Consider the following 23,027-nt stretch of genomic DNA (forward strand, 5'->3'; position numbering starts at 1 on the left):
TCCAGTGCACGTGAGGCACTGCCGAGAGCCGCTTCCGCCCGCCTCCAGTCACGTGACGAGCGGCCCTTACGGAAGCCCGATGGGGACGCGTAGGCCTCGTTTGGCGGCTGACCCGCGGAGCGCGGTGCGAGCGCGGTGCCGCGGTGCCTGACGCGCTCCCGGCCGAGCCGAGCTGGCAGCGCTCCTCGGCTTCCTCACGCCGCACGGGGTGAGTACGGATCGCCGGGGCCTGCCGGCAGCGGCCCCAGGTCCGCTCGGAGGGCTCGGCCTGCCCGCGGGGCCGCAGCCGGCCCTTCGCCGGGCTCGCAGCTGGAGCCGCTTCAGCCCGTGCGTCCCCCGCTCCCCGCGGCCGCGCGCCCCCTCGGCCCCGGCCCCCTCAGGGCCGTCCCGCCCCGGCTCCCGGCTGCCAGCACCGCCCCGCCCCGGGCCCCGCGGGCTGTGCCGCCGCCGCGGTGCCGGGCTCGCTGCCGGCTCGTGTGGGAGCGCTCGGCAGCGGCACCGGAGCCCCGGGGACACCCGGGGGGCGAAGCGCCGAGGCCGCGAGCTCCCCAATTTCCTCGCACGTTATCGGCTGACCCGCCGTGACGACCCCCTCTGAAAGGGAAGGAAGAACCTACACCCCCTCTGTTTCCGAATGCTTTTAATGCCGCCACAGCGCAGTGAATAGTTGAGTGTTCCAGAAAAATGGTTGTCAGAGTGTCGTTTTTCTTCTAACGTTCTCCAGTAATTTTTTTCTTATTTAAAAAGAATTTCTTAAGTATTTCGCGTTAAAACATTCTGCTAGAGTAAAACAAATTCGAAAGAATGTAGCCTTTAGTATTTTGTGATCATATGGCCTTGCTCGTGTGGAATAGGTACGTTTTGTTGATGTCATCCCAGTGCTGAGGAGAGGGACCAGTGTATTGTGTAAGTTCAGCACCTGTAACTGCTTTGCAGAGCAGCTTTCAGCGTTTAGCCTACACCTGGTGCTGCTCTCCCTCCGATTGTTGGTTTCGTCCTTTGTTAGGTCACGGCCTCTCTGATCTCTATTCCGACAGTTACAGAGCCCCAGAATTGGGTCCTTAATTTGTATCCTTAACTTTGCTCTGAGTCTTCCTCTTCCCCTTTTTACTTGTCCAAGGATATCTGGATGCTTGCCAAGGGAACACTTTGTAGCTTATGTGCACATGAAAAGAGGATCTGTGAAGTAGCTACATCAGGATGTAATGGAGCTGCAGAAGCTACAGTTTGGTGTGGGTTGTAAAACCTTCTCTGAGCTCAGTGCTGACAGTGCTATACTGTTACCAGAGCTCATCTTCTTCTATCTGGGGCTCCAGGCTGTGCAGAACATTCCTGGTTGCAGCACAGATATGGCCAATGTCTGATTATGGCCAAAATGCTGCCAAACAGTCATCCCTCACATTTGTATGCGTTGCTTCGTCCTCATTCCTTTCCTTCTTATGCTGCCGATGCTCATTTGCACTTCAGCTGTTCTCTGATGTTTGTCCTGTGTTTGTGATTGGATTTTTATTGTCTTGTCATTCTCAGACTTCTATTATCATGCCACGTTAAGAGGTACTCAGTTCTGTAAATATCCATTTTAAAATCCTCAGTCTCCTGATTTATTATTAATGCTTTCTGTAAAATACTTTGTGTAACAAGGACATTGCAGACAACATAACTTTGTTTTGTTCAGAAGTTTCGTTAAAATGTTTCATCTGTTGCTGAGATCTCACTGTTTCTTGTTTTGCTGTTCTCTTGTAAAAAGGAGTAAAAATTGAAATCACTTCGACAGCAAATCCAGTTCTTGGTGACAAGAAGTAGACAAGAGTAGGAAGATATCGAGGTATTGCATCTACAGGTCCTTGGAGGTGCTGCTAAACCCACACAGTGCTATTTAGTTTATAAATACTTCCTACTGCTGTCTGCTTTTGTGTAGGTTTTGCCTTGCAGCTGGAAAGCAGTTGTGTGAGCAGACCTGTGCCCAAAAGCCACAGCAAGCTGTGGTGCAAACACTGCTGCAGGGCAGGAATACTTGATCACTAAAACTGGAGCCAGCCAGGTGTTTCCAAATGAGAGTGAGCAAGCAGGGAAACACCTTTTGTCACATGTGAGCAGTAAGTGTGCTTCAAGCTGTTGCCAGTCAATACTCGGGTACTGTAAGTTCTTAAAATTTGATCTCTCTCTTGACATTATGATTTTTGTGAGATTGGCATTATGGATCACGTTTAAAATGAGAAGCACCTTTTGGAATGTAGAAATCTCAGAAGGCTGTGTATTTTGTTCGTGTCACTGGCTGATCTAGCCAGTGTCGTGTAGGAGGGACAAATCTAGTTTGTAAAATCAAAGGGCAGGGATGAAAAAACTCCGTGTGAAAAGGTTAAAATTTTTCAATTACATATGCTGAAGCACCTCTTGAACTGCTATAAAGTGTTTGTTCTTAATTAAATGGGTTGTTTCACTTTCCTGCACTTAAGACAAACAGTGAGAATTAATACAGGTGGATTAAATGTGCAGTACTTCAAGTATTTCCTTTAAAACTAATTTTTTAAAGTTTACATAGACCTTTCCTTAAAGTTACACAGTGGCCTTTTTACCCGCTCCCTGATCATCTGGTCTCCTACTGTGCTACAGTGACACTTGGAGATTATTGAGATGCTTTATTTGATCTGTGGTTAGGAGCCTTGCAAATAGCACTGAGGATGGACTGCCAGGTGATCACATCCTGGGTATATTCATGTGTTACATGATCCAGATCCTTCTCTGTGCTTCTGTCCATTGTCTGAAGGTTATTCAAGGTTTTGTTGATAAGTGTGGAGGTATTGCTTGTGTGAGATGGTGGGAGGAGGGGAGATGGTGGGCTCTCACCTGCCTTGTGGCTGCGCTGCACTGAGGCCTTTTGCTGTCTGAGTTCTGCACATTCAGCTCAGCAAAGTGCACGCGCAGCGACAGATGTGGCCTTGGTGCCAAAAATAGTAAAGGAATGTAGTTGAAATTTTAGTGGCAAACCCTGCCTTTTTGCCAGGATGGGTTACTTCATTTAGGGACCTACTTGAGCAACACCGCGCATAGATTTTGTGCTAGCCTATGTGCTTCGCATAGGCAGGTTTGCCAGGAAAGCTCTTTTACATATTGACTGTGGATACATATGTCTAGAAACTTTGTTTCCCTATTCTAGTAGTAAAAAAACCCATCTCAGCGTGGGCTGTTGACAAGCCCCTAGCCATTGCATGGGTGAAAAGTTTCCCACAACCAGTCCTTGCAGCTGAGTGTTTCCTCTGGGAGCCCCTTTGCAGCCCCTCTCCAAATGCAGCTCCAGGGTGTCTCCTAACTGAGCCCATAACCATGATCTGGGTCTGAGCCATCAGCAACTGGCCACTGCCCAGGTAATCATCTTCTCCCAGCTGTCTGAGGTCCCTTTCCAGCCACCCTCAGGTACAGCTCTAGGATTTCTTTTTCTCTCAACCTTAAAACTAACTTCAGACTCCCAATTACCTTGGTCTTTGACACAACTCCCAGCAATTGCATTAGTAAGTTCCTAATTGCACAGCCCAGTTCCTAGGAAACTCCTTCACTGCTTCATTTGAAATCCCACTCCTTTTTTAGGAAAGTGTTTATATAAAGTATTGGCAAACTCTTTTAAGTTTAAATAAAGTCTTGTTCTCTCTCCTCCCCATCTTGTATCAGTTCCCCAGAAGTAAGATGTTAATTTACAGAAAAATATAGAAGTGAGATGTTTAAAGAATTGCTGCATTTGGAAAGGGTTATGAATATTCTCAGTTTTCAAGCTGATTTGACAAGCTGTTGATAAGGAACTTTATCCTTGTAAGATGGGGTAAGATCTGGGTGACTGACAGTGAGCAGGAGGCTGCTGCCCAGGCTGAGTCTTTTCTGTCATTCCCCTGCCTCAACATGCAGTTTTGTGAGACTTCAGCCATTTTCTCAACCACCAGTGTAATGGATTTGTGTAAATGCAAATCAATAATTTAGATTTCTCACTAATCTCAAATAGATTTCCTGTCAATCCTACCGATTCTCTGATGTGTTTGTTTGTTCGTATTTCTATTTCTGCCAGCCAGAGCAGGAATATGACCTTACCTGCAGAATTTCTGGGTTGGTTTGTTTTGGTTCTGTTTATTTGTCATGGCTCAGTTTGAGGACTCTCAACTGGTAATCTGAAGAAAGCTTCTCTTCATATTTCTGCTGGGTTCCTGTCCCGCTCTGAGAGTTTTGGGTTCCCTTTGGCAGGATGAGCGGGGCCGCGTTCCCGTCGCCGGCTGCCGAGATGGCGGAGATGAACCGGCTGCAGTACGAGATGGAATACACCGAGGGCATCAGCCAGCGCATGAGGGTCCCCGAGAAACTCAAGGTGGCTCCTCAAAACGCTGACCTGGACAAGGACAGCCAGGAAGGATTTCCAAATGCCAGTGTAACTATGCAGGTTCCAGAGCGGATTGTGGTGGCAGGTATGGCTGCATCGCGGTGCAGGAGAAAACTTCAATTTGTTCCCTAGCTTGCTGGATGGAAAAAATATATATTGATATGTCATCTTTTAAAGAACAACCTGTAAAATGCTTTCTGGTGTTTAAACAGTTAAAGCTCTTTAACTTGGGAAGTTTTTTAAGGTCTAAAAATGTTTCATGAATAGTTTTGGTGTAGCTTATAATGGAGATAGCTGATGAATTAATTATGAACAGAAGGTATAATTGCTGATGTTTCATCTTACTATGCTATTTTTGGGAAAAAAAATACTGTTTATTGATTTACACCCGATTTTTCATAATTAACTGTAAGCTAAACTATAACAAATTTTGGGGATGGACTTTGTATTTGTCATGCAAAATGTGTTTGATTTTAATCAGAATGCTAATTTTGTTAAAAATCTGTCTGAGTGGACTCTATCAATATTACTTTAGTATTTGTGGTCAGGGGCTTTACAGTGACAGATCCAGAACTGCTGAAGGTCTGACAGTTTGCAAAATGTGTGACATGCATATATTTTAAGCTTTGACGTCCCCAGTCAAAGACTCCACTGACAGGGCTGTGTCTTGAGTGCTCTCACTTGCATAACAGTTGATGTGGTTCAGGGTTACTCAGGATCACTGTCCTCAGAGAAACTGCTCAAATAAGTGTCAGTGTGGTCTTTATGAGCACTTTACAGTAGTGTTTAACATACAAGACCTGTTAAAGAAGGTTATACTTCATTATTTGGCATAGGCAGGAGAAGTTACTCTGTGATGTCCTTTTGAACTTTAAGCACTGGCCTTCAGGCCTCAGAACAAATTGCTTTCTATTAACAACTGATGTTCTTGCAGGTAATACTGAAGACATTCCATTTTCCAGACCAGCAGACCTTGACATTCTTCAGTCTACTCCATTCAAACCACTGGCATTGAAAACTCCTCCCCGTGTTATTTCTCTTAGTGATCAACCACTAGATTTTTTGGACCTAGAAAAACCTCCACAGCAGACACCTCAGAGTGAAGAGGCCAGTACTCTGATTTTGCTTTTTCCTTAGATGAGAAGCATTCTACTAAAGAGAGTGAAATGACCAATGATTTCTCTACTGTGGTACAGTTCAACTCGGTGCTGACATATGTTGGGGAAATATAAAAATATTTTTATTAGCACTATAGTAGTTCCGTTTAGACTTTGAAGTGGCAGATGGCCTGGGATTGCCACGCTCAGCAAGCTTACTCACTACTTACAAAAATAAAGTCAAAATGCTTCTAACAAAAAAATCCATGTGATGGAGAGAAAGCTGGAAGATTTTTTTGATTTACAGAGTATCAGAAAAAGATAAGATTGTCGTAATATATATAGTTATACGTTAACATGTATGTGGGTAACTTCTGGACTTCATATCCAGATGATATAACACTACATAGAATTAATAAGTTTAACAAAACTTCAAAGCGTGGTATAACATTGGCATCCAGGTGAATAATGGCAACTGACACTTTAAAAATGGAAAATTATTTATGAAGCTGCATATTCCATATACTTACAAAATGCAATGGAAATATATTTATCTCTGGTAATAGGAAGTAATCCCAGAATGGGTAAGGCTGGAGGGGACCACTGGACTTGATCTAGTCCAGGCTCCCTCAGGAGGGTCATCCTAGAGCATTTTACTCAGGATTGTGTCCTGAGGGCTTTGAGTATCTCCAGAGAATGTTCAAAATTCTGTCGGTCCATAATTTTGACATCAGGTCACATGGGTAGGTAACAGCAGGATTGCAGTGAGTTAGGAGCTTGATTTTTACGTGCACCAGCATCAGATCTGTCATCAGTTGTTTTCCTCCTAATCACTGTGAAACCCACGAAAATGTGCCTTTGTATCTGAGGGCAGATGTGACTGCCAAACCCCCAGAGCGCGGTGTCGTGTCCTGGAACTCTCTGGCTTTTATGTCTCTCTTGCTCCCGTGCTGCAGGTGCGCTCGGTGGGAAGGCTGAAGAGAGAGCGTTCCATGAGCGAGAACGCCACGCGGCAGAACGGGCAGCTGGCCCGCAACGATTCCATGTGAGTGCAGCGCCCTGCAGGGCCCCTGCTGCACCTCTGGGACACGCTTCCTTTGTTCCTCACCTCCCCTTATTTGCTTTTCCCAACTAATGTTTTGTGTGTTGTGGCAAGTACATCATTTAACTATTAGAACGCCGGCCTTTTTCTTCTTTGCTCTGGGTTTTGTTTAGGGAGGTGTCTTCTTGCAGTGGATGGGTGGAAGTGTTTGTGGGCTCACAGTTGGTTTCACCAGTTACCAGGAATTATTACTTCAGGAGATTTTACAGCTTTTGAGTTGGTATAATATTTTTCCCCCTAAATTTTCAGGAAACAGACTTCTTTGTGCATCAAAATGTTCCCAATTCTCTCACTGTTAATATTACAATGATTTTCATTCATAGGAGAAGAAATACTTTTATTTTCTCATAAATATTAGAATAAGTAGTTTTTCTGTGGTGTCACTTTGCCTCATGTATTGGAATCTGTGAGTATATATATATCTTAATCTTTTCTGACCAAAATGGCAAGGAGCATTTAGAATTGGAAATTTCATCTATTGTTACTGTTCAAGGTAGCAGTTCTTAGGGTGCCTTCTAAAGGCATACATGTCTGTGAATTTTTATTAGATACTATAGTCTTGGATTAATCATGACTTATTCTGAGTGACAGCATCTTTTCACCTGGAAATAACTGGTTTTGCAATATAACACTTAGGAATCTTTTATATATGAATTTTAATACAGCTGCCATAAGGAATACTTGCCTTAGAAAAAGCTTTAGAATTAAAATTTGAAAGATGGGATTCATCTGTCCCAATGAAGACTGTATAGCACTATTGCTAAATCACCATCAAACTTAATTTTCAGTAGCTAGAGGGAAATAAGTGCATAGCCTATTTAGGGTCTACCTATTTTTAGTCTAAAGTAGATCAAGTGAATTATGCCCTAGAAATGCCTGTTTTCTTCTGTTTCCATCGGGGCACTAAGAGGTCCTATGTGTATCTGTTAATTTGGCTAAAATGAAATGTACTCTGATGCACGTTCCAGACATGTTATACTTCTTCTCTTCCAGATATTCATGGAAATATTGTTTCATGTCTTCCCCTTCTTATAGGATCAGACTTTAGGTTCATACAAGTTTATAGAGCACATGTCTAGGCGCTCAGGTCTGCGTGGTCACACACACTTACTGAGCTGGCAAAACTTAGATTCTCATCTTTAAGCTCCTGATCTGCTCAGTCTCTGGGTGTTCTGTCAGCCTGCTCAGTGTCCAAGCTCCCTGTGGTGTCACTTACCCAGTAATGTCCTGTTGGACTGGACACACTTTAATGTCACTTCAGAACGGCTTTCTCTTGCCCATCTGGTAGTTTGGACACGGTACATGCTGGAGTACTGTGGTCTTCATGTGATGGGAGCTTCCTGTAGAGATATTTCTCCCTTTGATGCTGCCAGCTCTGCTTTGCCAGTCTTTGATGTATTGCACTTAAAGGGAAAAAACAGATGATAAAGAAATTCTTGCAATTTCTTGAAATTGCTTTACACTTGATCCCCATGTTAGTTTAGTCTTCCAAAAGTCATGAGCCATGCCAGCCATCTGAGAAAATAGTAAGAACAGCTCTGCCTGTAGTTGCTGTCAGATTTCTCACATGTCTGGACTACCTGAATCTGAAAATCCTATATCTGTAAAATTCACCTGTGTGCTTTGCTGTCACTCAATAGTTATAGATAGAATTACTGGGTTTCCACGGTCTGAATGTTATTTGCTGTCACAGTATTTTAATCAACTATCAGTCCTTCAGAGGCTTAGCAATAGAATAAGCACCTGGAATCCTGTGAATTTTAAAAGGCTGTGATCAAGGAACATATAACTGGCAGCTGGCATGACTCAGTTTATCTTTTACAAAAGCCAGGAAATTGACACACCTGGAGATTATTTTTCCTCTTTTGATGCCCATGCTAGTGCTTGATAAGATCTGTCAAACAAATCATAATTCCAATGCCAGGCACCTTCTATTGTATCGTTTTGATTGATCCAGGATCTCTTCTCTTGTTTGTAAGATAAATAACAGCTAGATGATGTGGAGCCTTCTGATCTGTATTCTCTGCTGCCCATGTGGAAGATATCTTCCTTCATAGCAGTATTCTGCACTTCTGACCTGCAGATAATGTATTTTAGTAGAACTTCATTTTTCTCTTGTCCTCCCAGGTGCTTGTTTTCGTATGACAGAAGTTATGCTGTGTCTAGTGTTAGATCATCTGCTTTGAAATCACAGAGTTTCCTGGAAATGGCTTCTTTCTCTGTTATAATTGCTTCTTCTGATTCAATATGATCCAAAGAAAGAAATTACTTGGAACATGCTATGGCACTCTGATGCTGAGTCTGACGTTTCTCCCTAATCCGGATTTTGTCGCTCTCCAAGTGGAGAATGTGACTTTGTACCTGGCTAATTCTCAGGAGAGCGTTCTAGGAATTCAGACTGTAAAAACACCATGGTCACAGTGGAACCTGTGTGGCTCCCACAAATGCAGGAAGGCCAGGCCTCCTGTGATTGGTGAAGAAGTAATCTCTTGGATCATGTTTCCTCACAGTTTGAGCCTTCAGGACATATAGTCTAAATAAAAAAAAAAAAAAAAAAGACAAATGTCATGTAAATCTATTCTTTGCACTACAGAAGATGTAATTGTGCAGCCTCTTGTCATATTTAAATTACCTTGAAATTCCTTTACCATCTGGAAATACTAATTTTCCAGTCAATTACAAAAATACAAGAAACTAGCTGCTCCTAAAGTTTCTTATATCCAGTGTTGTTGGCTGAAAAAATAGTTTACTTCTGCACTAACAAATGCTGTGTTGCTCAACCTTTACAAAAATCAACTCTTTGTTTTTGTGCTTGGGTTTGGTTCACACCTTCAAATAGAGAAGTCCATGTGGGCTGCTCAGATGCTGTGATGAGGATTGAAGAGGCACTTGGAGCACTGCCTTTTAAAACCTTTGTTTTCAAAATATGACTAGAATTCTCAAGTTTTAGTCTAGGACTCTGTTGTCCTCCTTGGACAAAATATTCAGATATACTGTGTGAAATTCCAGTGCTTGGCTTACAAAGTGACAAAATGAAACCTTCTGGAATAGACTGTGCAAGTGAGAGTTGGCCAGGCTCCCTGTCACAGTGTTCTTGACATGCATAAACAGTGGTTTCTCTTCCATTGTCTTTCTCTTCTCATCATCCAGTTGCATGCAGAGACAGTTCTGAGAATTCTTTTGGCAGCTGGGCTTCACTAAAGTCAGTAATTCTCTAATGCTCTTAGAAATCCTGGGACTAACAAGTACCTGCTGGTACAATAACTGTCTGTGTAGTAATAATGACAACCCTCTAAATGACAATCCCTCTATTTGTAAGGATGCTTACTTAAGAGATTACAATTATTATTCAAGGTGGCACAGATCAGATACTGTCCCAAGAAATAAAATGCCACGGTTCCAGTCACCTCTTTCGACTAAGGATTGCACGTAAGCCTGAATATTACCTGGTATATGAAAAGCAAGAGTGTGTTTAATTCTGTAGCTCTCTGCCATACTAATATTCTGATTAAGTACCTGTAGTTTAGAATATAAAATTTGAAATAGCTACACTGAATGTGTGGTTTTTAATTTTGCTTCAGGGTTTCTCAAACTTGGCCAAATTGTTTCCGTCTGTAAAAAGCATAGGGAAAAACACCTGACAGCCAATGAAAGGGACAATTGAGTTTCAAAATAGCTTTATTTTGTTTGACTCTTTGTCTTTGGTTAGTGTGAGAAAGAGAGTTCAATTTCACAGTTTGAGAAATTCTGTTCTTCATGCAAGTCATGGAGGAAAAGGTGATGGTGTGCTGTCTGTCTATCTGCTTGAATTTAAAGTAACCTTAATTAGTTAAATCTATTTACTTCTCATTTGATACTACCAGAACTGCAAATCAGAGAAACACCTGAAATAAAGCCTGTGTACACCACAAATGCTTTGAGAAGGTTTAGGGGAGATTACTGCTAAGCTAAAAACTTCATATAGCAAAATGCTACTGTGCTCTTTCATAGTACTGTCTTTAATTTCATCTTGTTTGTTTTGGTCCCAGCCTCTGGAATTGACTGGTGTCTGTAACCAGGGAGGAATAAAATAAGTGGCTGGAGCTATATATAAGAATGCTCTTCAGAGCTGAGAAACAAAATCATACAACTACAACTATGACCATTTCACTAGAAATGGAGGAGGGAAGGGGGATAGCCACAATGTCTAATGAGAATTTCTCATACTACATATTAGAGAATTTCCTTATGGCAGTTTTGGGTTTTTTCCTTATGTTATCTGGGCTGATTTGTTTATCAGGTAATTGCTTCATAATATTTCTTCTCCAAGGTCTCTGACATAGTCCAAAGGACTACCAGATGCTTACAGGACAGCAATTTCAAATCCCGAAAAAGGAAAATAGAAAAAAAATTTGCTTCTCTCTCCACCCCCCAGTCGTGGCCTTTGTGCTCTTCATTGAATTATTCTTGGTTTTTGATTTTTCCTTATTATATAGCTTTGAATTTAATCAGCACATGTAACTTAATTCTAGAGAATTCTATACAGCTGTAGTTAAAACTGGGTTTGTTTTTTTTATTTTGCTTTTTGGTTTTTTTAGAATCATTTTAGTATATATAGAAATCTTTATGTGCAAAGATCATTATTGTAGTATTTATAGTAATACCATTCTGGACAACAGGAATTCCACAATGTTTTGATTAGCAATATGTTTAAATATTATTTGCTACCTTTTCTTTTTTTTTTTTTTTTTAATATGTTGTCTTTCCCCCTTCCTGTCACACATGTCCCCACATCTCTGAAGTGATATACAGGAAAAATCAGTTTTCATGTAAAACATACTGTCAGTTCAAGCCTTAACTCTTCCCTTATTTGCCTCAATCCAGCAAATCCACAAGGAGTAAAAATTCTGATAATTTTTGTGGCAATATTTTGAACTTGCCCCTGCTGCTTGATATTTTTCTGCTGAATACTGGCATTTCTAGTGCAATTCTGGAGTTAAAATGTGTGGCTGTGACCACTACTATTGATTACAAAGTAGAGGTTATCAGAAATACAGAAGAAGGTGGATTCTACAAGTGTGGGAGAACAATAAAAAGCTGTAAGGAAGCAACCAGATATTTATTGAGATGGAGTCTCTGGCAGCCTGAAAAGATTCCTGCCCCTGAGGTAACAAACAATGACCAGTGTCAGCCAAGCCCCAGTCTGTGAATCTCCCTTGCAGCCCAGGGTGGCTGAGCTCTGCTGTGGGTGAGGTGACATTTGTGTAACATTCTTTGATTCCTCTGTTCAGTGGAACTTTCTGTCCTACTCAGTTTTGTGATCTTGCTGCCAGCCACGTGCAGAGCAACTGTTCAAAATAAGACTAGCCACAGAATTCTGACCCAGCTAGAGATTAGCTAAATATCAAACCAACTTCCAAGTACTCAGCATTAATGTTTTTATTAAAATGCCAAGGTCAAAAAGATTGATATTTTAAATCCAAAGCTGTTGTAGCAAAGCACAAGTGGCAAGGAAATGTGTTGAGTTATGGGTGCTAACCTAGGAATGAAAACTAACCCAAGATTTAAAGGGTCCAGCGGCTTGCACTTGGTTTGCATGTGTGTTAATATTTACAATTAAGTTAACACGAATTAATTCCTATTAAAAAAAGCATCTCACCTCTAATAAAGCCTCCAGATTTTAAAAAAAAAGTCTTGAATAAAGTCACTTTGAATGTAAAGAAACATAAGCAAATCATTGGCAGTTTATCAAAACGGTTTTCTCTCTGATAGACAAATCTGGTATAATCCAAATGGCCATGTTTTAAGTCCAGTTAAAATAATATTTTTTGCATCATAGTCAACAAGTTAGATTGTGTAATTTGTTGTCACTGGGATGTGAATTTTGTACTATTTCTGGAATTTGTTACAGTTTGCCTTTAAACTTGTTCACGTGCAAATCAGAATACTATCTTGATCACAGCTTCCAAAAGTGTTTGTTGAAGGGGTTCTGTGTAAGATTCTCCTTGTTGAAAAAGGCTTGTGTTTTGAAAAGCAATAATGTGTAGGTTTTTCTTAAAATACCAGTGCCTGTAAAAAAGCTCCTCTCATTGATGGCAGTGGGGACTTGAACACTGACTTCAACAGGTGCAGATTTAGCTGTACAAGCACTTTCTAGGACTAACTTGTATAACAGATCAAAACTGTGTCCTTATTACTACTTGTGTTTGTTTCTGATGAACAAATGTAAATGCAGCTGTAATCCCCACACTATTCAAATTTGGGAGCATTACCTTACACTGGTGGGAGAAGGGTAAACCAAAAGCAAGCAAATGAGCATTTTGGAATGGGGTCTATCTGAAAAGCTTTTTTTCATTTAAAATCTGACTCTAGTATTTCTCTCTTCGTTTACTGTGCTTGTACAAACAGTGTGACCCCATCACTGCAACAGGCTCGTGTCTGTCCTCCCAATATGTTACCTGAAGATGGAATTAATCTTTACTCTGCTCGTGGCATTTTGTCGTTTATCCAGTCTTCCACTCGTAGGGCTTACCAGCAGGTCTTGGATGTGCTGGATGAAAACCGCAGGTGATTGGTTGTCAATGATTCTGCCAGCTTCTGCTGCTTTGTTTTTCTTTTCTCCTTTTTAGTGGAGTTTGGTTTCTGTTTACACAACGATGAGATGAAATTATTTGCTTTTGCTTTCCTTTGCTTTCACTATTCATAAGCAATTTAAATGTCCAAAATTCACATTTCAAAATTCTTCTGTTTCAAATATAGGATTGTTTTGGTTTCCTTCCAAATAAAAATCTTAATAGGAAGGGTTAGCCTGTGGCTGCAAGGGGTTGTGCTGTTCTGAGATTATCAGTGTATTTTGCAATTAATACTGGACCCCGAGCCTGCAAATATACAAGCCTTGTCTCCTGCTTTTCCATTGGTGAGCAGTGGTGCAAATCAATAAGATTGGGTTGATGACGTCATAAAGCATTAAAAAAATATGCAGAAACAGGGTAGGATATTACAAGGCATTGTAGACTACTTTCATAATGTATTGAGACTTGAAACTGTTACAGTTTGTCTTGGGAATAATTTTGGTGGCCATGTGACTGATGGTGACCACCTTGGATGCTGAGAGCAAAAAATGCAGGGGACACTGAGGAGTTGGTTGCTCCTCCGATTATTGCTGTCTCTGGTTTCATGGCTAACCTGACATTTGGAGAGTAATGAGCCAATCCCTGTATAGGTATTTCCATTCTCTTCAGTGGAGTTTTGCTCACTTGGTGTATCCTTGGACTGTGTGGATTTGGAAGCATTCCAAGAAGGGCATGTTTAACGCTATAAAAACATTCCTGAAGACTAATAATGGCAATATTCATTTGCCCAAAGCAATTTCCAGGTTAGTTGTATGCCAGCACAGAAGTTCAGGTAACAGTTGCACACAGTCTCCAGTGCAGGGCTAGCTCAGACCTCTGGGACTTGCCAGGAATTAGTGGAAATGATTGGTAAGAGCACTGGCAGTAACTGCTCATTCCTCCTGCAGCCCTTCAGTGTGGCCTGTGCTGGCAAGTTCTTTGAATTTTGCCGTCTGCCTCTGCTAATATCTTAGCAGCACACTTACTATGAGTAGTGTGAAGTTTAAATTGTTTGCTTTCTAGTTGTTTTGGTAATGAAATGTGACTATCAAGCCAATCTTACTGTGAATGTCTGTGTGTTTGCAGTCACTTTCCAAACTGGCACCTCCTGTAGCTCACCATGTTTGCTGACTTGACAATATATAAATGCCCATATTAACATTCCTGAATTGTAAAGAACTCCAGTCTTGCTGGAGTTTTGTGTTCTTAAACTGGGACTCAGAAAAACAAACAAAATTAGCTGCATAGAGTCCCTTGAAATACTGTGAGTTGGGTGCTTAACTAATGAATTATTTAATCCTGTGAAATGCCAAGCTGTAGCTGTTAAAATTTTGATGCCTATCTATCAACAATTGGGCATCAATACTTTTTTCTTTTCCTCATCAATATTAAAATTATATAATTATAAATTTGTTTTGCCAAATTAAAGCTCCCAGATAAGAAGAAATTGTACTGTCTATGAACAGTAGCACTTATAGATCCTGTGCCAAGAGTCCTTGTTAAAATATTGATTGGAACTGTAGCTCTTTTCCCAGTCTGCAGTGAAGCTAACAGGTTTTATTCCTGGCTTCTCTTACACATGTTCTTGCCCGTGTTTTCTTGGATATTGGAAAACAAATCCATATACATACATACACTTTCAACTTAGTTGAATTATCAGAAAAATTTGAGGATTCTGAATGCTTCAAAAGCTGCATGACTCATCCTGGTTTGAATTTTTGAGGTGTTCTTACTAACCTTCCTAGAAGGAATGGGAAACCTGTTTCTATTCACCCATGAATAAATAGATGCTAAAATAATGCACTTTGCCATAAGGTGAAAGTGTATTCTTTGTGGCTGGGTGTTTAGACACCCACCATTACAGCTGGCGTGGGAATGTGAAATTTGGATGATCCACTTGCATGGTTGCAAAATATTGTTCATTTTAAATTGCTCCAAACCTGCACTCTGTTCTTTTGCTCTGTGTAATGTGCTTTCTATCTCAAAGCCTTACCTATTTTAACATTTTGTGCTTAATACTTAAAGAGATCTTTTGAAACTAACAAGATCTGGCTGTGTGTTACTCACTGGAAATATTTTTAACTTGTTTTATAGCTTGTCTTTTTTTTTTTTCCCCCCAAACATTTTCCAATCTACTAAAACTGCTAACGGTAGGTGCTGATGGTACTGCTGCAGATAATGAGTTATACCTAGCTCAGCCAGCACTGCTCACATAAAGGGTTATTGAAATGAGCAACAATTTAATGATCACTGTTTACTCTTGCATTTCCTTCAGCTTGGACAAGGACAATAGGTCAGTTTTGGTTTCTAGTTCTAACCATTTTTCTGTTTCAATTTCTGTGGGATGACTGTAGGGCCTACCCCTAGTGTCCTTTAAAGACTGATATTTTATGCTCTAGGCAGCAGAAGAAAATCTGAAAACAAACCAACCTTACAAATGAACCCCCAATAACTCCATGCATTTAAGGAGATTTCAGTGATGTCTTAAATGCAGGAAAAACAGACTATTTCATATCTGTATAGACTTGTTTTGAAATCTGTACTTTAGATAAAGTTTTCTTCATCTCTTGAATCAGTACATTTTATTTAGGAGGAAAGAGCATGGCAATTTATAATTTCTTTAGGATAGCCCTTTCTAAAATGCTCCTGTCCTTTTTAAATGCCAAACTTCACCCACATGATGATATCCTGAGGTTTTATAAAATAATTTTTTATATTGAGAAAGCTAATGATATTTTTCATTGTGGAAATAAAAAGGGAAGTGAATTAAGACCATCAAAGAGGGCTACACTTGACTCTGGCCTGGGGTAATAATAGTTCCGAAAGAAATGAGATGTGTGTGCAGATGTGAAGGAGGCTGGGAAGGGCAGGAGCTGTGCTGTTCTGCAGTAACTGCTGGCAGCACTGAGACAGGCGAGGGGAGCAGGTGGAGCCAGCCCGTGCTGTTTGTAGTTCAGGAGCTCACCCAGCCCATCCAGAACACATCCCTTCATCCATTGCCCCTTCTTATGGCCCTGCTGACACTGCAGAGGTGTTTGACAGGACAGCCAGAGCTGAGCACAGCTGCTGCCTCTGCTGAGCAAAGGGTGTGTGCTGGCCACAGGAGTCATGGAACTGGACCCAGGTTCTTCAGCTGTCCAGCCCTTGTTGTTTTCCTCCCAGACTGTGTTTAGGGTTGGGTCCTCACTGTGGAGGCAGCAGAAGACAAACCAGGTTCAGTTGCTCCTTGCCTTACTGCCTGTTTTCCCACTGGTATTAAATTGTATTCCTGATCATTCCCTTCAAGTTTGAGGTTGCTGCTGTATTTGCAGGGAGTACACGTGACCTTGGTACTATGGCTTCTTCTGAGCGTGCACTAATGTTTAGGATGGAATTGACAGAAGCAGCCAGAAAATTCAAAGTTCTAATGTACATTTTCTTTTAAAGAAACCCATGCATTTAATGACTTGCCTATATTATACTTTTACACTCTGTATTTACCAAAAAACTTGCTGCAAATTTCGGGGTAAGGATCTCAGTTATGAAGCCACTGTGATCTATGTAATCAATTCTCTGTTGATACAAAAAACCAAGCAAGTAGAAGAGGTGGGGCAATATTAGGTATTCCTTTTGGGTCCACCTGTAATGAAATAAAATGTGAACTGTAAAGAAAAGGAAGAAATCACCTGCACCTTCTTAACAGCCTGGCTGTGTTGAGAAGTGGGATCAAAGACAAAGTTTAAGTTCCTGACTTGTACAGATCCTAGAGTGCCCTGGGTTTGTGACTTGCTGTAGCCCTCAGCTGTCTCCAAGCCTGTGGCTTTCCTTGGGAAGGGTGGTTGTGAATTAGGATTGCTTAATTCTACAACAACTGTAAAACTTTGTTTGCCAGAAGACAGCACAGTGGCTGAATTTAGAGAGCACCTGAGACTGTTGTTCTCATTACACAGAATCCAAATGTTGTACTGTGTCAGATGGTGTGGGAGGTGCCTGCTGGGTGCTGGCACTGGCACTCCCATATCTGCCAGTTAGTTACAGCTGACTGAAGTTCTCAGAGAAATTCTGTGACCTCCATTGCTGCTGTTTGCTCAATTTCTTACACTGTCCCAAGTATTTAGTTGTAGCATCTGCCAGAGAAGATTCTAGAATGAATTATTTATCTGGTTAGGAATAGCTCTTTTTTTGATAACTTTCTGCGAGACCTTGTACATTTAGACAAGAACATTCTTATATTGCATGTATCAGAAATGGGGCTTTGTGTTTTGTAAAGCACATCATGCTGGCCTAAGTGCTAGAGAGGAGAACGTTGTTGTGCACTTCTGGTGCTAACTGGACTAGGACCTGGTCCCAAGAAATAGTTAGCAGGTAGCAGAGTTTGCCAGGGCTCCTAGATCCTGATCGTTTGAAGTGAAGCTGGTGGCTGTGAAATTTTTGCATGGTTCTGGCTGGTTTTAGGCCAGGCCACAGCGTTCTCCCAGCCACCTTGGCACCAAAGCTGTGCCTCCTACATGGAGCTGCTGGAAAGATTTTCATTCCTAGATTCTCTTTGTCTTCAGTTTTGTAGCCTGCAGTATATGTGGATTAAATGCATCGTACAAGTGTCTCAGGTTGGCATTGGGAAAATGAAAAAGCTTGAAAAGAGATTGAAAAGAGATTTCAGGTTCCTGCAGAGCTTGTTGCACACAACAAACCCTAATGGTGATGTAGAACCCTAAGGCCTCCTGACCAGAGGAACTGGAAACACGTAGTGCCAGCTTGTCAGAGGGTACTGCTGGTGTTCACATCTGCTGTGAACTGCAATACAGGAACTTCTCATTGCAAACTTCATGTATATTAGCAAGTTGCAGCAGTCAAAAAAGCTCTACCTTTTCTTCCTCCCTGCCCAGAGAAAAGGGAAAAGAGCAACACTTGTAAGGCTGTCCAAGACATCTGCTTGAAGCCTGTAGTCACTTCTCCTTGGAGGGATCCACCTTTCTTCAGACTGTACGTGGTCCTTAGGCTGCTGGGCCAGGTTTTCTGAACTACATCTAGCATAGATGAATACAGCAAAGACAAATCTCCCCTTTCCCTGCAGGGAGCAGAGGATGATTAACAGGGCTTTTATAAGTATGTGTAGTACAGTTATTGATTTACTGTTATTGTTGGGTGAGGTTTTAGATTTGGGGGGTAATTTTGGGGTTTTTTTAAACCTGAAGTTTCTCATGCTTATTTCATAAGGCTGATCATATTCACCTAAATTTCTATTCCGATAGCTTGTCTTCTGTAAATGAAGCTGCTTCATCAAAAATTTGCTTACACGTCTTAGCTGCAAAAACATTCAGTGTTGATTAAATTTGAATGAGAGAAATACCAAAGTGCAATGTACAACAAAATAAATTATAGAAGTTATATTGAAACATAGAGTACATCTAGAAGTATTTCAATGTTCCTTTGTTCTTTGTGTTTTACCTCTTATCTCTTGTTTGTCATTTCCTGTTTCTGTCTTGTGCTTTCAATCTACAAAATCCTGCTGTAGGCCAATGTTACGTGGTGGGTCAGCTGCTACCACTTCCTCTAACCCTCATCATGACAACACCAGGTAAAGAGCTTTTTTTTGTTAGTCATGATCTACTAATTCAAAAATTCAGATTTCAATTTCCCTCTTTCCAGCGATGTTATTTTAAAACACAGTCCTCACTTTTATGCTGCCTCTCAACTCTTGAGATATTTCCAGCCTTTATTCCTTCCCCATCCAAGTCAGCTGCCCAGACCTCAGTTGTCTGGTAGATACAATGTGCTGCAGAACTCTGACTCAGATTAATGCCTGAGGAGAGGCTCTTACATTACATGAGCTGTATAGTTTCAAGTATTTGCTGTTTAATAGGGAGCCTGCTAGAAAATTTGGCCTTGCCTCACCTAATTTGGAGGTGCTCTCAGCCTGTGATTGTTTCTTGTTTGTAGCTGGAGACCTTTTCACTGCCATTGTCTTGGCGAATTGACATAATTTCAGTGGAACTGGGTAAAAGATTGACACATAATCCCATGGTCAGGATGATGGGGAAAAAATAATCCTTTCACATCCATTTTTCCCCTTTGCCATTTAGATTTCAGTGTTTTCATGGAAATGGAGGTTAGATTTGTGTTAAAGTAGAAACTGGACTCAAACAGGTGATTCTTCTCTAACTCAGTAATTCAGTCTCTGAAATGGTCCAAGAGATGTCCCAGGGGTTTTTTTTGCTCGTAACCCTCTTGATTTAATACCTGGAATGGTTTGGAAGTTGTAGAGCAGCAGTGATACACTGTTATGTGAGCTGGGAGGGAGGTGTGTGCATCTCAGTGAAATGCCGACCCTCCCTGCCTTTCCCAGGAGAGGCTGAGGGACAACTGTGCTGTCGATCTGGTGGAATTTTCTAATCTTTCTGCCATGTACTACTAACAAAAAAATAGCTACAAAAAGATCCTCATCAGAAATTTCTTCAGTTCTCAGAGAACCTGTAGAGTAAAGAAAGTTTTGATTTGTTGTTTTGTGGGGTATTTTTGCAAAGCTGAAGGATCTCACTTATTGAAGTCCAGACTAGGGCACTTCTCATGTAGAAACAGCAATTCTTGTTTAGAAACAAAGTATTGATGGGCAGTGATAGGTGAAAACCTGACAATTTGTTAGAGAGGAAAGGCTGTTTGAGCTGAGGGCGTTCTAGAAAAGTTTCAGGAAAGTGATGGAAGAGCCTGCAGTGCAAAAGTAGTTTCTGCACTTAAGGGCATTGTGCAAGCTCCAGGAATTCTACTCATATTCTTGTTAGTTCAAGTTGACAATTAACTGTCACTAAATGCTTAATGTTCTTTTAGGTGTATTTGTTGGGAATTGACGTTATTTTGCTGCATTTAAGCTGTTTGCAGCAGCTGTTCACATGTCTTGTGAGAAAGGAAGTCAAGGGGAGCTGATATTGGAAACTGAGGTTTTAAGACAAAGTGAGAAGCTTGGGAGTAGGTGGAGGATCAGGAACTGCTTTATATGTTAGTTGTTGGAAATTAATCTGGTTAAGAGCTGGAACTTGGATGATCAAAATACAAACCTTTATAGACTTTCTGCCACTTTTGAACTGATATTAAATGTTCTGTATTTATTTCATTTGTCCTGGAGTTGGAATAATGCTCTTTCTGAATTGCTGCATTCCGAAAAATAAAGAGTGCCCTGGGAACAAACTTTCTGATGCACACAAAGTTCAGCAAGCAGTGAGTTGACCCTGCACTGGGCTTTGTTTGCTAAATTGTCTGCCTGAAATACAGATTAATGTAACTTAGGTTCTTAATTCTCAGTAAGTGTCCCCCTGGGATACTGAAGTATGTACTGAGCATAAAACAGTTCACAAGTCTGGTTATTTCTACTCTTGCAACTTTGGCACTTCAGGTCAGGCAGTGTTCAGGTTTCATGAATCAGTTACTAACTGGAAACGGTCTTTTGAGGAACTGTGTGTCAGCAGGAAGTTTGTCTGTGTAGAGAGCAATCAACCCTAATTTAGTCAAGCACTTACTCACTTCTTATGTGTTTATGCTTTACTCAGTTAGGAACCTATTGAAATGCAACTATGTAACAGCTGCAAAAAAAAAAAAAAAAAAATTCTTGTCTCCATCACCACCAAAATATACATCTGGAATGTTGATAAAATATGGAACTTGCTGATTTGCATGGCTGAGACAGCTGAGCCCTGTCCTTCATTTGATAGATACAGTCTGTCCAACTTTGATGCGACGTCGTTGGAGGGAACACCAGATGACATGACAGTGGTAGATGCTGCCTCCTTAAGAAGACAGGTATGTAAAACACGGTGTTGACGACATTAGGATAAAGCTGTAGTGGTAAAATGGGGGAGGAGATTTTCTCTATGACTACCAAGGTACCCACAACAGGCAAGGGAAGGGCTCCTCTCTGTGCCCCTGCTGGGCTGGCCTCACTTACCATGCTTTGTTCTGGGAGTCTGGAGAATCTGACTCCATTTCTGTTCCTAAATAATAGGGACTGCAGGACCTGATCACTACTTACTGAAGACAGAAAGTGAAATTATCAACTGTTTAACATCCATCTGTTTGAGATACTATTTTTACGTGGTTATTCAGAAGCTTCTAGAAAGTGTGGCAACTTTTAATGAAATATTAAAAGCCTTTATTTGTTTTTAGATAATCAAACTTAATCGCCGTCTCCAGCTCCTGGAAGAAGAGAACAAAGAGCGTGCTAAGAGGGAAATGATCATGTATTCCATTACTGTAGCTTTCTGGCTACTCAATAGCTGGCTTTGGTTTCGGCGCTAGACACAGCTCTCAGAAAGATTTACTAGTTGAAAACACAATTTGCAAAATTCCTTGTTTCTGTTTCCGATTGTATGCTGTTTTATAATGAATACACTGGAAACTTCCACCACAGATAAAGGCTCTAGAATTGCAGTGTTAAAGGGACACCTTGTTCAGTTATAACGTATTTAATAGATTTGCATTGCAAATGCTGCAGTATCCTCCTTTGCATGCTTCTGTGTAAACATGGACCAGCCCATGGGGAGTCTGCTTCCTGCAGTAAGTGGTCTCCAGGACTAACCACTGGAGGTTTTGTTGTGGAGCGAAGAGAACAAATGGAATGGGTTTGGAAAAAACAAAACAACAAGAAAACAAACAAACAAACAAAAAGGAATAAAGAGTCATTTTTTATTGTTCTGCTGTTAGATGCAATTAAACAATTGCACTAGTTTTCCTTTAGTCCAAGTAGTTTGAGGTGTGCCATAATGAAGGAGTGTGTCCTATTTCATGAGTATGTTCCTTGTTTAAGTATGTGTTCAGGTTGAATAATAAAAGGAATTCTTTGCTAACATGCAGATTGTCCAGAGGTGTGTAATATGTATTTTTTTTAGGTTTAATTTTGCAGATGTTTTTCTATAAATTACGTTTTTAAGCAAGTTAGTCTGTGAGTGATCAAAATATTATGGAGTATAAGATTTTGGTGTAGTATCTTTAATAAAACTCTCAAAAAAAGCCCAACCCCAAACCATTGTTTAATATCATTTTAACAGAATTTATTTGAGAATTTATGTAAACTAGTCTTGGAAGTGGTAGCAGTGTCCTGAACAGCTCCAGAGCAGCAGATGTGCATGGTGAGAGCCCCGTGCACGCTGCCACCCCTGCGTGTTGTGCTGGTGTCGGGCCGCGTGGTGCGGATGGGGGACCAGCCTGGGGTGCCCTGATACCGGGGTCACTTCAGACATCCCGCGCTCAGCCTCGTGCTCCGCCTTGTTTGGATGATACTGGCACAGGGGTGTGAGGGAGCTCCCTGCAGGCCGCTGGCTTCATCCCCTGGCACGGCTGCAGCAGCCGCAGCTCCTGCCCCGCGGAGTACGGAACAACGCATCGTGCCGGTGTGCCAGAGACCCGCAGTGCCAGCGCTGCTTCAGAGGGAGCCTTCCTTAGCACAGCTGCACCCAGAGCCCTGTGCAGGGCCCTCTTCGGGCTGCAGAGGGGCACAGCGGGCAGAAGAGATGGCGATGCACAGCGGCTGCAGAGGAGAAGGAGCCGGGGTTTGTTTCGGCGCCGTCCTCGCTCCGCCCGCAGCGCAGAGGCCCCGGGGCAGTGCCGGGGCTGCACACGGGGCCCGGGGCAGGGCCGCGGTGCCCTGGCAGGGACAAGAGGATCCCGGGAGCAGCAGCATGAGAGCGCCGGAGGATTTGGGTACAAGCGCTGCAAATGCCTGCAGGAAATGCTGCTCTCACTCGTTTCCCGTGCCGTGGAGTCGCTGGGCTCAGTGTGTGGCTGTTGCACTGCTGTACAGGCTGCTCTACCTGCTTCCTTGGCTTCTCCCACAGGGCTGTGGCACATGTCCTTTCTGAGCTTTGGTTACTGTGTTCTGTGACTACATCGGGGCGTTTGCTGCGCATGTTTTC

General features: G+C 41.8%; 1 protein-coding gene across 10 annotated transcripts; it reads left to right on the forward strand.

Annotated features, from left to right (window-relative positions):
- The first annotated feature begins 74 nt into the window (after window positions 1-74).
- MFF (mitochondrial fission factor) lies at window positions 75-21,966 on the forward strand. Of its 10 annotated transcripts, none has more exons than XM_040073876.2 (10): window positions 75-208; window positions 4,228-4,445; window positions 5,295-5,467; window positions 6,414-6,502; window positions 9,914-9,988; window positions 12,947-13,105; window positions 15,425-15,442; window positions 18,644-18,706; window positions 20,832-20,919; window positions 21,283-21,966. In XM_040073876.2, the coding sequence occupies exons 2-10, from the start codon at window positions 4,229-4,231 to the stop codon at window positions 21,412-21,414; spliced, it is 1,014 nt and encodes a 337-aa protein (XP_039929810.1). In that variant the 5' UTR covers window positions 75-208; window position 4,228; the 3' UTR covers window positions 21,415-21,966. The 10 variants fall into 10 exon arrangements, with proteins under 10 accessions (XP_039929810.1, XP_039929812.1, XP_039929813.1 ...); XM_040073877.2 differs by lacking the exon at window positions 75-208 and adding an exon at window positions 558-666; XM_040073878.2 differs by lacking the exon at window positions 15,425-15,442.
- Window positions 21,967-23,027: the final 1,061 nt, after the last annotated feature.

Source organism: Hirundo rustica, chromosome 10, assembly GCF_015227805.2.
Source record: "Hirundo rustica isolate bHirRus1 chromosome 10, bHirRus1.pri.v3, whole genome shotgun sequence".
NCBI classification, from domain to species: Eukaryota; Metazoa; Chordata; class Aves; order Passeriformes; family Hirundinidae; genus Hirundo; species Hirundo rustica.

What these genes read in the sequence shown, in the direction of transcription:
- MFF (XM_040073876.2), top strand. Translation starts at nt 4,229, where the DNA reads ATGAGCGGGGCCGCGTTCCCGTCGCCGGCTGCCGAGATGGCGGAGATG. An exon ending in CTGGCCCGCAACGATTCCAT is followed by an intron (nt 6,503 to 9,913) that starts GTGAGTGCAGCG and finishes TTATTATTCAAG; the next exon opens with GTGGCACAGATCAGATACTG. An exon ending in CTTTCGACTAAGGATTGCAC is followed by an intron (nt 9,989 to 12,946) that starts GTAAGCCTGAAT and finishes TTGTACAAACAG; the next exon opens with TGTGACCCCATCACTGCAAC.